At 36.3% G+C, this 17,349-nt stretch overlaps 2 protein-coding genes across 4 annotated transcripts in view; one reads left to right on the forward strand and one right to left on the reverse strand.

The window, feature by feature from the left end:
- LOC117335230 (serine/threonine-protein kinase ATR-like) overlaps nucleotides 1–5,599 on the reverse strand; it is a 136,551-nt gene extending 130,952 nt beyond the window's left edge. Inside the window, exons 1-6 of the mRNA XM_033895220.1 lie at nucleotides 5,560–5,599; nucleotides 5,265–5,377; nucleotides 4,574–4,668; nucleotides 4,082–4,270; nucleotides 3,434–3,604; nucleotides 689–804 (exon numbers count right to left, since the gene is read on the reverse strand). Of these exons, the coding sequence (XP_033751111.1) occupies nucleotides 689–804; nucleotides 3,434–3,604; nucleotides 4,082–4,270; nucleotides 4,574–4,668; nucleotides 5,265–5,308 (615 nt within the window). The 5' untranslated portion in view covers nucleotides 5,309–5,377; nucleotides 5,560–5,599. The remainder of the gene's footprint in view (nucleotides 1–688; nucleotides 805–3,433; nucleotides 3,605–4,081; nucleotides 4,271–4,573; nucleotides 4,669–5,264; nucleotides 5,378–5,559) is intronic.
- Nucleotides 5,600–13,953: 8,354 nt separating this feature from the next.
- The window catches only part of LOC117334638 (long-chain-fatty-acid--CoA ligase ACSBG2-like), a 42,240-nt gene continuing 38,844 nt past the window's right edge, over nucleotides 13,954–17,349 (forward strand). Inside the window, exon 1 of one of the 3 annotated variants that reach the window (XM_033894363.1) lies at nucleotides 13,954–14,006. The gene's annotated coding sequence lies outside the window, so the exon portion shown is untranslated. Of the gene's footprint in view, nucleotides 14,007–16,220; nucleotides 16,594–17,349 lie in introns of those variants that run through there. The other 2 variants (XM_033894362.1, XM_033894364.1) reach the window with 2 other exon arrangements.

The following is a 17,349-nucleotide window of genomic DNA, read 5'->3' on the forward strand; positions in this document are numbered from 1 at the left end:
ACAATGATCTATATATCACCTGTGATTGTGTCACAATGATCTATATATCACCTGTGATTGTGTCACAATGATCTATATTAATATATCACCTGTGATTGTGTCACAATGGTCTATATATCACCTGTGATTGTGTCACAATGATCTATATATCACCTGTGATTTATATCACCTGTGATTGTGTCACAATGATCTATATTAATATATCACCTGTGATTGTGTCACAATGATCTATATATCACCTGTGATTGTGTCACAATGATCTATATATCACCTGTGATTGTGTCACAATGATCTTTATATCACCTGTGATTGTGACACAATCTATATATATATCACCTGTGATTGTGACACAATGATCTATATTAATATATCACCTGTGATTGTGTCACAATGATCTATATATCACCTGTGATTGTGACACAATGATCTATATATCACCTGATTGCGTCACAATGATCTATATATCACCTGTGATTGTGTCACAATGATCTATATATCACCTGTGATTGTGAAACAATGATCTATATATCACCTGTGATTGCGTCACAATGATCTATATATCACCTGTGATTGTGTCACAATGATCTATATATCACCTGTGATTGTGACACAATGATCTATATATCACCTGATTGTGTCACAATGGTCTATATATCACCTGTGATTGTCTTGAAGCTTTAGAACATACCTCTGCAGGATCAACCAGGCTTTGTCGGACATGGTCGTCTCTTGCGGTGAACCTGGTCAAGACTTCATTTAAATTTTCATCTGTATTGTACAGCTTCTCATTCAGCTTCACTAGGTCTGAAACGAATCAAAACTGAAATCAATTGAACCATTTCTAATTACAGGGCTTTTTCTCACTGGTTTGGGAGAGGTCCATTTTTGTCTCATTTTGGGAAGAAAATTGGTGAATTAGGAAAGATTTTTTCAGGAGTAAATTGCAAATTTTGGGAATTTGGCTTAAATATGAAATAATTTCAATTGGGAATGGGGCCCATTAACGGCCCTAGAAAAAGGCCTGAATTACATGAAACAAAAACACACAACAGCACCACAATTTCTCAGAAACATCTATTTCAATAATTTGATTATCAAGGTGCCTTTATATTATTAGAATACCGGTTGAAGTATAGGGACTGTGGTGGCTCAGTCAGAGGGGTTGAAGTATAGGGACTGTGGTAGCTCAGTCAGAGGGGTTGAAGTATAGGGACTGTGGTAGCTCAGTCAGAGGGGTTGAAGTATAGGGACTGTGGTGGCTCAGTCAGAGGGGTTGAAGTATAGGGACTGTGGACTGTGGTAGCTCAGTCAGAGGGATTGAAGTATAGGGACTGTGGTAGCTCAGTCAGAGGGGTTGAAGTATAGGGACTGTGGTAGCTCAGTCAGAGGGGTTGAAGTATAGGGACTGTGATGGCTCAGTCAGAGGGGTTGAAGTATAGGGACTGTGGTAGCTCAGTCAGAGGGGTTGAAGTATAGGGACTGTGATGGCTCAGTCAGAGGGGTTGAAGTATAGGGACTGTGGTAGCTCAGTCAGAGGGGTTGAAGTATAGGGACTGTGATGGCTCAGTCAGAGGGGTTGAAGTATAGGGACTGTGGTAGCTCAGTCAGAGGGGTTGAAGTATAGGGACTGTGGTGGCTCAGCCAGAGGGGTTGAAGTATAGGGACTATGGACTGTGGTGGCTCAGTCAGAGGGATTGAAGTATAGGGACTGTGGTAGCTCAGTCAGAGGGGTTGAAGTATAGGGACTGTGGTAGCTCAGTCAGAGGGGTTGAAGTATAGGGACTGTGGTAGCTCAGTCAGAGGGGTTGAAGTATAGGGACTGTGGTAGCTCAGTCAGAGGGGTTGAAGTATAGGGACTGTGGTGGCTCAGTCAGAGGGGTTGAAGTATAGGGACTGTGGTAGCTCAGTCAGAGGGGTTGAAGTATAGGGACTGTGGTAGCTCAGTCAGAGGGGTTGAAGTATAGGGACTGTGATGGCTCAGTCAGAGGGGTTGAAGTATAGGGACTGTGGTAGCTCAGTCAGAGGGGTTGAAGTATAGGGACTGTGGTAGCTCAGTCAGAGGGGTTGAAGTATAGGGACTGTGGTGGCTCAGTCAGAGGGATTGAAGTATAGGGACTGTGGTAGCTCAGTCAGAGGGGTTGAAGTATAGGGACTGTGGTGGCTCAGTCAGAGGGGTTGAAGTATAGGGACTGTGGTAGCTCAGTCAGAAGGGTTGAAGTATAGGGACTGTGGTGGCTCAGTCTGAGGGGTTGAAGTATAGGGACTGTTATGGCTCAGTCAGAGGGGTTGAAGTATAGGGACTGTGGTGGCTCAGTCAGAGGGATTGAAGTATAGGGACTGTGGTAGCTCAGTCAGAGGGGTTGAAGTATATAGGGACTGTGGTAGCTCAGTATCAGACTAATCCGAGGTCAAGGGGACATCCATTGTGTGTGGTTCGACCCCTACTCTGGGTAGTTTGTGTCTGACCACCGACTCTCCTTTACTATCATGGTTGTGTCCTTCAGGAAGACATTTAATCCTAATTTACCTGGATGTCATGACCAAGTTTGTTCTGTGAGGTAATCACCATCTACTACAAAATACCCATCTCAAAAAAACTGTTGACGGAATACAATTCTGACAAAAACAAGTATGCTGTGTAGTGTTAAAGAAATACATGTCCCCTACTGAAGTTACATACCAACTTTCAGGAGCATACCTTGAAGCATGGCTGAGAAAAATGCAGAAAACTGAGTGGACAGACTGACAGACCGAAGGACGGACAGACAGACAGGTGGATTGGAAGGAAACATACAGCTCCCCCAATTTCATCGGTAGGGGACTAATAACAGTCAACTACATTCCAAAGCACAGAACCCTGATCTCTGGTAAACGGAACTGGTTACAATTGATCAACATCATATCATTTGTTCTGTACATTCTTAATTCTGTGTGCCAAACGTTTAATAGTAATTTCCATGAAAGTATTATGAAAAACATTAACATCACTCACCCATATAATCTTTACAAACATCTACCTAATGTACATACCTCTTTGGGGGTGGGTGGGGGGTGCTAGGGGGCTTGGTGTTACATTAAGGGAATACATTGTTCAGAGATAGACATGCTGTCCTGACATGTCCGAACATACCTATCACAAGCGACTGGTTCTAATGTTTTAACTGTTACTTTCTGCCAACTTTAATACCATGTGTGATATCTCATTAACCATCCAATACCACAGAATCGGCTTTTAGGATTGCCTTTTTGTCTCGTTGGTCTGACAGAGTACACATTGGCAGGAAATGGTCAGGAGTAAACTAGGTATTTAGATAATTCTGTCTTCATGTGAAACAGGTATCAGTTGGAAATCGGGTTCATTATCTTCCCCCCTAAAAAACAGAGGCAGAATTCAACTCCTGAAACATGTTTACAAAGAAACCTGACCACATACCTGCCAAGGTGTGTATGATATTGGACAGGAGGCTGTGATAGAAATGGCTGTCCTTCCATTTGACCAGCTGCAGTAGGGCGACCACTACAGTGATACATTTCTGATGTAGATGGCAGCACTGACTGTAGCCCAGCAGCCGTAGCAGTTTGACCAGGCACCAAGTTGTGAAGGCTGTGATATGAAATAAAAACATGTTGAACTCTACCATTGAACTCTACACAATATTGTTGGTTACATAACAATGTTATTGTATGCACAAGAGGATTACAATGGTACTTAATTGATTTAGTAGTCTACTCTATTGTTAAATATCAAAGACAAACACAACGAACATGAAATTGTCATAGTAGGTGATCAAAATCAGTTTAGAAATTAAGCTACAAATTATACAAAAGATTTTGAAAAGCCAATGAGTCTTTAAAAAAAAAATTCAACAATACATCTGGTCATGCAGATAGATTTACCACATATGATGCAAGTAAACTCAATCAAATCTAAAGGAAATTGTATGTCAAACTAATTGTTGTGCAGAAAAAAAAGGTTAAGAAATGTATTGGTAACATTAAACATTTGTATATACTGCCACATGACTGGCTATCTTAAAACTAAATAAAATAAAATTTGAAGCCTAGACTTCCAGATTGATACCATATGAAAGATTTTCCTCATTGCCAGCCTGAGATGACGCCTGGGGGTGACTGTTGGGATCATCTGATGGAGGACTGCCAGGGGCATACAAGAAGATGTCGGAGTGTTCTTCAACCAACCATCGGAACCACTGCAGCATCATGAAACACTCACTTGACTGGTCTGCACACTGCTGCAGCGAGGCTCCAACTGAGGACAAAATATTGTTGTGTAATGTAACTAGTGGTGAGTTGATGATAGAAAACTAGTCATAAAAAAATAAATAAATAAATAAAACCGATCATTTGAAAAGGCAATTAATTGAAAATTTCTGTAAGTATTCGTAAATCTTCAGGCTCCATATATATATATATATATATACTTTGTTTTGTAATGTTACTTAACCAAGACGTAGTCTTATATAATATTGTAGTAATGTATATATTAATTGGTCATTTACAAGTGATTAAGGAGATTTAAATATAATATATATTTAGTAGAATGACAACCAACTTTTATTGACATCTGTTAAGAAATTTTCCAGTAGATGTGAAAGGAGCGTTCTCAGTTCATATACTGACTGGCCTCCCCCATCCTTCTCTCTGGCACTGAAATCGGAACAAAAATAACATACAGGATTAAAATACAGACTGGATTTATATGTCCACACTGCTACAAAGATTTCTTATTATAAACGGAGAAGTAACCTCCAGGTAAGCTCAGTGTTTTAAGTTCCAATCAATTGATAATACAATCATCATAATTTATAATTCTTGAAGATTGTTACCAGATGATAATTAAAGTTTCTCCCCCCTCCCCCCCTAGCTATGTATATATATATAGATGTATATATTGTTCATTTCAATCATTTAATAGGATTTAGTTGGATAACCGATATATATTGGACACATTGATGTTTTAACGTTAACACACACAGTATATATTGGTCTTTAAAAATTCACTGGACCTGTGTGTTATGAGTTAGAGAAAGAAAATTAATGGAAGAAGGAATTGTTTTACCTGTGGACTTATTCACATTCTACCGATTTCCTGACTGAGCTTTCAGCACTTAATCATAAAATACAAAGTTGTCTACTCTCTCAAACTTGAGACTGTCTCGACTTTCCGGGAGTTCCAACCCGGAGATCCCAACCTGTTTGTTGTGATTTTTGTACATATTTCATAATTTATTGGTCACAGTTACCTTTGAATCAGCTCCATTATTGCAGCAAGTTTTTTCCGGGACATATTGATGTCTGTGATTAATTTATCGTTGTCATACTATATATCCTGTGATCAGCTGTCACCGACACCAATCTGTAATAAACAAAAGTTTTCGTCAAAATATCATGAACTTGTCAGTGTTCATATGATAGCAAGTTTAAGTTTTCAATGACTTAAGGACATCTGGAATGATGATGTGTTTGGATTACAGCTAATATTATAGTCATGGTTTAGAGTCAAAGAACTGCGCAGCCATACACATGTAAGTAACATACCTCTATTTACAAACACATGTCATCCATTTTATTTCGCGCTTTAATCCGAGTCCCATTGACGCTTACTTCTTTTGACGGTCCCACTTATCGACTATATTTTCCTGATTTAATGGGAAAGGGTTAAAGAAAAATCAGTTTGCGTTTTGAAACCCTTTCAGACCTTCATATTTTTTATCAAGAATTATTTTTGATACTAACGTTGCTGTTTTTTTTTCAGATGAAACCCTGTCTGAAGTTTTATAACAAGAAGTGACTTAACTTAGATATCAAGAATTCGATTTTTATTTTATGTCAAAATCATTTCTGATATCAAAAATTGTTAATAGACTCTATTTACTATTTCTTTTATATTATGAATTGATAAGTGTTCTCTTAATTATTTGTTCGGTACTTCTTTACATAAAAAAATCAAGCTTTTTTCAGATAAAAAGGTGGTAAGAATTATGGCGCCGTTTTATATAATTATCATTTATATTTATAAATCTATAGATAATTCGAATTCTTCATAAAGAAGTGTTTTTTTTAATTTTTATTTTTATACATATAAAGGGGTGCATAAATAAAAGGACGTACATAGATGTATGTCCCTTATAGACAGTAAAACCTCAGCTAGCTCCTACTTATCCCTATATACAACAAGCTCCAATCTCATTCCACGCGCATTACGATTTGTTAGTATTTTTTCCCCTACGGATGTCGCCAAGGTTTGACCATAAAGATTTATCATTGTGATATAGATTAATCATGTACGCACAAACAGTTATTTCTAGATGCTCAGCGATGTCAAACAGCATTATATATTGATTGTTCATTTATTATAGTACGGTACGTGGTCTGCGCTCAATAAACCAGTTCCTAAATGAGCAGTCAGTGTACACGACGGTAATTACTAGGAGTTTGTTAGCAAGGCATTTTTGTCTGTAAGTATTTCAAATCTTAAAGAAACATTGTCCGCAACCAAAACGGCAAGAATGTGTTGTAAATTGACAAGGCGTGGATCGTCGTAATTAAACTGAAATTAGAGCATCTCGTTTTCTTTCTTTTAGGTGACTATTCATGTAAATTAGTATAAACTTTATTTCGTTTCATACAGACAAGACAAAATACAACAAAAATGTCTTCAAGAGTGAACAGGATATGGAAACAAGCTGTAAATTTATGTTAAACCACTTCCCTTCAATTAAAGTTCACAATATTGAGATGGACAAGATTAGCAATAAAACAAAATGAGACAGAAAAGAAAATCCGTCAGTTTGATTCGTCTACTGTCTATATACTTCTATAGGAGGGGGTTGCAGGGAATAGGGGACAAGAGTAGGTGGGTGGTGAGCTTGCCTGATTAAATATTTCTTGATGGTTTTAAACCTAATCAAAGCTTTCATGATTATTTATATGTCTTCAAATTGACTAAGAGAAAATAAACAGGATAATAAAATGATTTTGTCCTCAGGTACGTGGTTCATGGAAATTGATCTAAAATGGTGGTACAGAACACTGACCGGATAAATATCAGCACTTTTCAAAATAAATCGAGATCGCTAGAGTAGAACCAGATATGAATTAAACTGCACCATATACCCACCTGAACTGTTTCGTCCTTCTAAACTTTTCAAAGGGCGACGAAAGAAACTCAAAAGTATATCAAAGGAATGTCAAAAAGTTCGGCTGTTATACTAGCTCATCGTTTTGCACTGGGTTTGTTCAGATTCTAGATCTCATGTATTATATTACATGGACCTATATTTATGGCCATGCACATTGATTTCTTCAGCTTTAAACTTTAGCTTTAATCCAGGAAATTACGAGCAAAATAAAAGGACAAGATATATGGAAACAAAAAAAATCAGAAGGAGTACACCAAGCTCAAAAATCAAGTCAAATGGGAATTCCGGAAGGAAAAGAAAGGAATCTAAAGGGAAATTGCACTTAATGCTAAACATCAGCCCAAAATATTCTGGAAATATATAAATACTAAGAGAAGAGTCAAATCGGGAATTTCGGACCTAAAGGGACTTAATGGGAATATAAAGCAAAAAGCAACAAAATTTAGATTCAGAAAAAGCCGAAGTATTAGTGAATTTCTTCGGAAATGTATGTACTACGGATCGAACAGTCTGGAGAGCTATCTTCGTTTACAGCAAGGCCAGTGAGTCAACCATTTCAAGACACAACAACATACCGATGGAATACATCCAAAAGTACTAAGAGAACTGCATGATATTCTTTCAGTTGGCCAATATCAGTGATCTTTAAAAAAAAAAAAAAAAAAAAAAACCATGCCAGAAAGTAAATAACCTCAATCTTGGAAGATACAAAACAAGAAATATCTTTAAAAAAGATAAACGGCATAGTTTTAATTCTGCTGGTTATAATGTAAAACTGATGGTGAAATAAATTAACAAACATTAACGTTTCAGCACGGATAACAAAATTATATCAGTTTGAATCATTTTTGGTGATAATAAGACTGCATTGTACATAGATGTGTATATAAATCCGGAATATAATTTTATAATGTGTCATTTAAAAAGACAATCTACTTATTCAGCTTGCATTCAATCTTAACTTTGTTTCGTTTTTAACTGCATATCTGCAAAATCTGCATTTTGCATTTACCGCTACATTGACCAATCACATACTTCTTCTTGACCAGTAACGCCACCTGTCGCGTCATATCCGAGGTTTTAATGCTGGTGGTTATAATATAAAACTGCTGGTGAAATAAATGAATGAACTGATGTTTTTTTTCAGGACAGATAACAAAATTATGTCAGTTTGAATCATTTTTGGTGATAATAAGACTGCACTTGAATCAGGAATATAATTTTATTAATGTGTCATTTGAAAAGATACACCCACTTATTCAGCTTGCATTCAATCTTAACTTTGTTTCGTTTTTAACTTCATATCTGCATTTTGCATTGACCGCTACATTGACCATCACATACTTCACCTTGACCAGTAACGCCACCTGTCGCGTCATATCCGGGCGAAAAGAATATTATACGGCTATGCCGAAAAAGGCCCCAAAAGTGATCCTAGAAACTACCGACCTGTTAGTATTAAGTAACGCATTTGAAGTGTTGTCGACCTTCCAGGAAGAAATTCAAACAAATTTTTCACTGAATAAATTGTTTAGTTTGCATATGTTGTACTAAACTGTCACGTATACGTTTATCCCTGGTCATACCAACGATACTAGTTATACAGTTCATTCATTTATTTCACCAGCAGTTTTATATTATAACCACCAGCATTAAAACAGGGGAAGATGTTATACTCTAGGTGGTAATTCAAATAACCATTCCGTGGAGAAATCTATGTCCAAGACCAATATCGGTTATCGACATGAAGACTAGCAGGTACAAAAGTCATATAATTAGATAAATATTACAGTTTTCATGTTTGAGTTTCAAAGGATCGCCATGTACATCTGTTTATTATGAACTGTGAAAATAATAATAAAAAAAATCTTCAAATTGGAAACATAGGGTGGTCTTGAATGGACTTTGATCTAAATGTATATAGTTAAATATACAAAATGGTGTTCTACAAGGGCCTATTCTTGGTCCCTTTCTTTTTAAACTATGTAAACGATAATTGTCGAATCATCGTCAGTAACTCACCGTAGTCTCGTAGTCAATGATAGTCTCGTAAGCTACGATAGCATAGCCTGGTTGTCGATAAGTAAAGTCGAGTGTGGGTTACCGACGATGGTCAAAAATATGTGCAACGGTCGATAAAGCTGTTTGCTAATAACATTAAAGTTACTCAGCTTCGCAAAACTATTTATAGATTATATATCGAAACCTAGATACTTACCAGATACAGAGACGTATCAGATATACAAGTCTCTGCCAGATACAATATTCGGACCATAAGAATGGCATAATTACAGCACAGGCCAGTCTCAAAATATCGCCAATCTACAGGTAAAACTAACTTCTTTCTATCGTTATATTAAAACCTGAAATAGGTACCACTACACATCGGATAAAGGTTATATCTGAAACAAAACTCGTTCTTTCTAACTTAAACAGTGTGTGATCATGAGTATTTGCCTAAATGATTTTAAACGGGACAAACAGGTTACGACCAACACTTTTATAAACTCTAGAATGTACGTGATATGCAAATATCCACCGAAGATGAAACGTCGGAATATTCAAGAAAGCTTTCATAGCATCTCGATTTTCGGATATTTTACACAGAAAACGGTTATATTTTTTATCTGTTTTATCTTTATTGACATTTTTCAACAATGTTTTAAAAGAATTGTCAACGGTTTTGGTGTGTCATTATTTTTTCAGCTCTATACCTTCGGAGACGAAATGTCCCGTTTAAGTGTCACCCGTCACCAGTCTCAAGTATCTAGATCCTCATCTTTATGGGGATACTTATAGAAAAACGATACTACATACTGGGTGACATGTGTAAAAACACCGATCGAAGACTGTTCAGATGTTTACAATATATAATGGAAAGTAAAGGTTTTGAAAATTTGGTCACTATACATAATTGCATTAATACACTTTAATTTTTACAATACGTATTGTTCAACATTTTTTTGTCTACCGGTGTATTGGAATGGATATTAAACCAGAGATATGTTCTGCGATCACATTAAAAATCAAAAATCAAATCCCCGGGTGGTTACGAGTTATACCGTACGGACCGGGGAACCCCGGGAGGGGGATAGCAGTATTTACATCCAGTCTCTTGTGCAACCGTCGTAGAGCTGACTTAGAATTTCAGGTAGGTGAGGTTATTTGGACGGAGATAAATTTTCCATATAAAAAATATCTTCTGTGTACTCTGTATAGGCCTCCTACCATCGCACAATCCTTTTGGAATCATCTACAGAGTTCTATAGACACTGCTATTCAGGAAACCCCACATATAGTATAAGTTGGTGATATAAATGTTGATCTTTTAACTGTAGAAAACACGCACGTTGTGTATGATATTATCCACACCTTTCACCTAACTAATGTAATCGACAAACCGACACGCATAGGACGCACGAGCTCTACCTTACTCGACCTCATTTTACTCTCCGACACGTGTACTTCTAACTTTTCTGACGTAATTGACATTGACGATGAGGTATCTGACCATAAAGCGACGACTGTAGAACTGACTGTAGGTACAGTAATTACCAGGACGTTTAAACGAACCATAAGATGCTACAATGAAGCTAATTACGAACTTTTTAATAGTAAACTTGACGATACAGACTGGGTTGATTTATTCTCTACCTCGCACTCCCCAGATGACATGTGTGTTAAGTTTACAGAAAAATATTTGGACATAGCTGAGGAGTGCATTCCTACAAAAACTGTTACAATACGACCTACTGACAAGCCTTGGTTTAATTCTGACCTTCGACGTGAAATAAGGAAAAGAGACAGACTTTTAATTTTTCTTTAAATCTAATCGCTCTATAAGAAACTTGACGAATTTTCGGAGACAACGTAATCACGTTAATAATCTAAAAAAGCACATAAAAGAACAGTTCTATGCGGACATAAATGGTATTTTAGACCGTTTTTCTGATTCGAATCCTAGAAATTTTTGGAAAGTTGTCCGCAGATTAATAAAATCTACTGAAACTGTTAATACTATACCACCCCTTGTAAATAATAACGGAGATCTTGTAATGACAGATGTAGATAAAGCTAATATACGAAATGATTACTTTGTTTCCATTTCTACTACATCGACGAGCCAGGGGTCGAACTAAGGACGGACGCTACTATATCAGACATACAATTTGAACTCAATGACATAATCGACATACTTAAATATTTATCTATATACAAAGCTGTAGGTCATGATGGGATTGGTCACAGTATGTTAAAAAATACTGCAGTATCTGTAGCTTATCCTTTATCATTAATTTTTAGATACTCGTTGGATACTGGTGTCTTTCCAGAACATTGGAAATTAGCATAGTTATGCCATTATTTAAGAATGGGGATAAACATGTTTCTTCAAATTATAGACCTATATCATTACTCAGTACTATTGGTAAAGTTTTTGAACGCTTAGTTGTGAAATTTTTGAATAATTATTTACTTGAAAACTCACTTATATATAAATACCAGTCAGGTTTCCAACCTGGTCACTCTACCGTTCATCAAATGATAGAAATTTATCATACTGTTTGTGAAAATTTTGAAAAAAAGCAACCAACGTGTCTAGTTTTTTGTGATATCTCCAAAGCGTTCGATCGTGTGTGGCACAAGGGACTAAATGTAAAATTAGCTAATTATGGAATAAACGGAAAACTTTTAAAATGGTTAAATAATTATATCAGAAACCGGAAACAACAAGTTTTCGTAGGAATTAGTAAATCTTCCGTCAGAACTACTAATGCTGGCGTTCCGCAAGGGGCAGTATTGGGTCCTCTTCTTTTTATCCTATATATAAATGACATATCAGATAACCTTGAAAGTCTTTCCAAATTATTTGCTGATGATACCTCCTTATTATGTTCTGGTCGATCGCTCTTGGAAATTGAAACGAAAATAAATAATGACTTAGTTAAAATTCAAAATTGGGCAGAAACATGGCTGGTGAAATTCAACCCTCTGAAAACGGAAGCTTTACTTATTTCAAACAATGAGCACGAACATGTTGTAGATATAAGCTTTAATAATGTGGATGTAGAATTTCTTGATAACCATAAACACCTAGGAGTTACTTTAGATGCAAATTGCAGATGGTCCACTCATATTGACAACATTTGTAAAAAGGTATCAAAACAGGTAAGTATCCTCCGAAAGCTCAAATATCTTTTAAACAGACAAACTTTAATTAAAATTTACAAGTCTTATATTCTGCCATTATTTGAATAATGTTGCGAGGTTTGGGAGGGGTGTTCTCTCGGTGATGCAGACAAATTGGAAAAACTTAACTTAGAAATAGCAAGAATAATTACTGGATTACCATCTTTTGCTAGCAGACTTTCGTTATATTCTGAAAGTGGTTTAGAACCACTTGCTACTCGTCGTACTAGGAGAAAACTGCAACTTTTCTATAAAGTCACAAATCACCTAACACCAAACTATTTATCCACTCTACTGCCTCCTTTAGTATCTGAAAACTCTCACTATAACCTCCGAGACGCCAATAACTACTCTTTACCAAATTTCCGACTTCATTTGACCAATATTTCGTTTTTCCCGGCTACTATTCGACTTTGGAACCAATTAGATTTAGAAACTAGGCAAAGTAACTCATACTTAGTTTTTAAAAAAGTCTATCACTAATATATCAAAAGTACCTTATTATTACTCTGTTGGAAATAGAAAATCTAATATATTGCATGCAAGATTAAGAAATAGTTGTAGTACTTTAAATAATGACCTTTTCCGATCTCATCTGATTGATTACAGTCACTGTCAGTGTGGTCATCCTATTGAGGTTACATATCATTTCTTCTTCGTTTGTAATAATTATGTTGAACAGAGAATCGAATTGTACCGGAATCTGAACAATTTCATACCGCTAGATCTGCAGCTATTACTGTATGGAAGCAGTGATTTATCCATAGAGGATAATGTTACAATATGCAAAAACACTCAGAAATATATTCTTGATTCGTATAGATTTTAATTCCCCTTATCTCTCTATATATATCTGTGTAAATTTATGTGTGCTTATCATATCTATTCCGATGCCGATGGCAAAAGAGAATCGAATTTCCAGGAGGCATAGGAAGCGGACGGAGAGAGCTAACCATGGCACAGGATGTGATGAACTTTAGAAACAGCAGAGTGTTTTGAAAAGTGAATAGTGTGAACTTCTGCTATCGACATCGGAATAGTTTATTGGAATAGTTTACTTGAAGTGTTTGTTCATTTGATAATCTATAGACATAATGATTTTTAAAAAAAATTATATCTTCATTTATATTCATTTAACTCTCTCTCTCTCTCTCTCTCTCTCTCTCTCTCTCTCTCTCTCTCTCTCTCAAATATGTAAATAAAATATATGTCATCTTGTAAAAATAAATGTATTCTATGTATGTAAACTTATATAGGGAAAGGGCTTAATATAAATTTGATAACTTGTGCCCAATTCCCATGTATATATTAAGATACAATAAAATATGTTTAAATCAAATTAAAAATCAAGGGAGATAACACTGATATGAATCACTGCATTTAATATATATATATGGCATATATCCTTAAGCCAATTTAAGAACGAATAATAGAGAAATATAAAAAGATACTTCACTATCAGCATATATTAAAAACGTTATCTATTTGTCTATTTATCTATTTATATTTTAGTAATAAATTCTTTGCGAATAAAAAAAACTGTTCAACTGATCGACAAGATTCCTTAACCGTGCAGACCGGATGTGAAAGTTAACTTGCACGTGTTCGCGCGAGATTTTGAGACTGCGAGCGGAGTCACGAAGAGCAAAAGACGGGGTATGTTATTTATTGTCCTTGGGTATTAATTTAGCATACCAATTTTGCGTTCTCAGGCCTTATGTTATGGAAGTGGATGGGAAGTTGTCTGTTTTTTAATTCAAAAGGCCAGTAGGTTAAAATTGACAGATGATCCGGCTATCGGTAAGTGGTCACTGGGTACTCCGGACAGATAAGTGGTCACTGGGTACTCCGGACAGGTGGTCGAGTCTGAGGTTCTGTTGTTACGTTTATAAGATCTATCGAGTTGACTTGTGTATGTCGTTACAAGATCATTTGATTTCCCTTCACCGCTAGATCTTGACCTATTTAAATTATTTGTGTTTTCTCAAGGTCAACTGAATAACAGCTTTTCATGGATAAAAAATATCTTCAACTGTTACAGTAAAAAATATTATAGGCCTAGATTCTAGCAGACTAAATTAAACTATTTTAATAGAACGATCCGTTGGGCTTTTAACTAAAATCTGTTTTAAAGAACCTGTCTAATTTCCTATTGGTGAACTGTGCAAATGATGCAAGGGTAAATAATATGTGGTGGCTCCAAAATAGTGACCTGTTGCATAAACAAGTGACCAATCAGAATTTTGGAGTTAATGAGTGACCTACATGTAGCTATAACTAGCATTTCCCAGGGTAAGACTTTCTTTTGCACCCCCACCTCAAACTGTAGATAAGTTGCATATACATTAAGCAAAATATATTTACTATACATTTAAGCATGTGTATTTTGACGCATCCATTAGGAAAGTTTCTAACAAATTGGATCCTGACCTTCAGACACCTCCACATATTATAATATTCTACACATTCTTTTGAATGGGAATGCAAAAGGAAGTCTTTCAATATTTGGTCATAGCTTAGCTTTATTGGGGGATGGTGCTTGACGAAGTTTGTGAAAAGAAATTACCTTGACCTATATTCAAATTCTTAGAGGTCAACTTTGTTAAAACACCCATCAACTTCATCTGAATTTCTGAAAGAATCATGATATTAACTATTTAGCTTAGATTGCTAACATTCACTAAAAAAGTTTTGAAAAACTACGATTTTGGCCTGAGGCTAAACATTATTATACCAGTTTTATTAAAACACTTAACTGACTTCCAATGAACCAAATGACATAGTCATAATTTTATCAATGTCAAAAGTCATGAAAAAGAGACATTGGAATTATTTTTCCTGTAGCCATGGTGACATGTGTAATGGTGTGAGGTATGGTAATAGCTATTGAAATTGGTTTAAAGATTAGAAGTTTGACTAACAGGTCTAGCTGAGTGATACAGGCCCATTTGGCCTTGTCTTTCTCTGTAATCAATTTCATGTAGATCTCAAGCCTAACACGCTATGTTTATAAAAATCTATATTAGATACAGCTGAATAGACACTGGTATGAATTTCCATTGAAATTATTCTTTACCATTGTCTTATAAAAATTGATTTCAAACTGAACAATGATTTTAATACTTCCTGTCAGTGACATTCCGATTGTAAACCTGGTGGCATTGTTTGTTTGCCAGGGTCATATGAGGACAGACCTAGTAACATACCAGTATATATGTATAGTTCTTACTGTTTTCCCAGCCAGTTAATACTATTTCAGTATTTTACGTCCAAATATAGGCCCTATTTCCCTTCATGATAGTTTTTGCCCCCCAATGAAGTCACCAGAATAAATAAATCTTGTGTTTTTTATGGAAAACACAAACTTTGAGGTATATCGGCCAGGTGGCAAAATTTCCTGAGATGAAAAATCACTTGATAGTAAGCTCTAGCTGAGATCCCCTGGAATCCCTTCTAAAAACTTTGTTGAAATTATTTGTAAAGTACTTTAAATGTTTTTAGATGTCTTGGTCATACCTGTGCATTTCATACATGACTCATGGTCTATGTTCTTTTCAATCTAAGACCAGCCTTAAAAATTGGGACGAAAGAATGTAAGTAAGATAACATTGCGATGGGTTAAGATACTAAAAAAAACCTATATAGGGTTAATTTTAAGCACAGTGTGCATGTGTAACTCCTGTGAAATCTGCTGTAAGGTGTGATTCCTCTGTTATCATGCCGAGGACGGGTGGGTGTTTTGTTCGTGTACATTGCAGAAGATAGTGTTATGCCCAACTCCGTTGGTATGAGAGATAACAAATAGTCCAAAGTGCAGTCCGTCCCTGTAGTATAAACAGTCTGGGTTCTTCCGTGGGGTGTTGACCAACACTGGCTAACGGTAACCAACACTTACTCATGGGTTCACAGGACGTGTAAGATAGCTATCTGGAAGTGACCAATGGTCAACGCCAGACACTGATGAGGATATCTAATGTTGGAAGTGCCTAATCGCCACAGTCATCTCACTCATCTGTCAAAGATCTGACAACAGTCTTTAGAATACATACTGAACTTAAGATATTTCCTGTGAAATTTAATACGCAATACATTTCTGGAAAAGTTATTTAAACTTGAAGCAACTTAAGTTACATTACTTTTCCAATACATGGATAACTTTATGAGAACTGGATGGATTAAATGTGTTAGATACAGATAAAGCATTGAGAAGATTTTATTGTTTCCCGTTTCCAAATTACAGAAGGTATGTATCAGTTTCACACAATGTAGAATTTGGTTTAGTATTATTTAACATCCTATTGACAGCTGAGGTCATTTAAGGACAGACTCTCGTGAATGTGTGTTTTGGGAGGCTGTGGTATGTTCTTGTTTGTAGTGAATGTGTGTTTTGGGAGGCTGTGGTATGTCCTTGTTTGTAGTAAATGTGTGTTTTGGGAGGCTGTGGTATGTCCTTGTTTGTAGTAAATGTGTGTTTTGGGAGGCTGTGGTATGTTCTTGTTTGTAGTGAATGTGTGTTTTGGGAGGCTGTGGTATGTTCTTGTTTGTAGTGAATGTGTGTTTTGGGAGGCTGTGGTATGTCCTTGTTTGTAGTGAATGTGTGTTTTGGGAGGCTGTGGTATGTTCTTGTTTGTAGTGAATGTGTGTTTTGGGGGGCTGTGGTACGTCCTTGTTTGTAGTGAATGTGTGTTTTGGGAGGCTGTGGTACATGTATGTCCTTGTTTGTAGTGAATGTGTGTTTTGGGAGGCTGTGGTATGTTCTTGTTTGTAGTGAATGTGTGTTTTGGTAGGCTGTAGTACGTCCTTGTTTGTAGTGAATGTGTGTTTTGGGAGGCTGTGGTATGTTCTTGTTTGTAGTGAATGTGTGTTTTGGGAGGCTGTGGTACGTCCTTGTTTGTAGTTAATGTGTGTTTTGGGAGGCTGTGGTACGTCCTTGTTTGTAGTGAATGTGTGTTTTGGGAGGCTGTGGTATGTCCTTGTTTGTAGTGAATGTGTGTTTTGG

The sequence above is a fragment of the Pecten maximus genome, chromosome 9 (genome assembly GCF_902652985.1).
Source record: "Pecten maximus chromosome 9, xPecMax1.1, whole genome shotgun sequence".
Taxonomy (NCBI): Eukaryota; Metazoa; Mollusca; class Bivalvia; order Pectinida; family Pectinidae; genus Pecten; species Pecten maximus.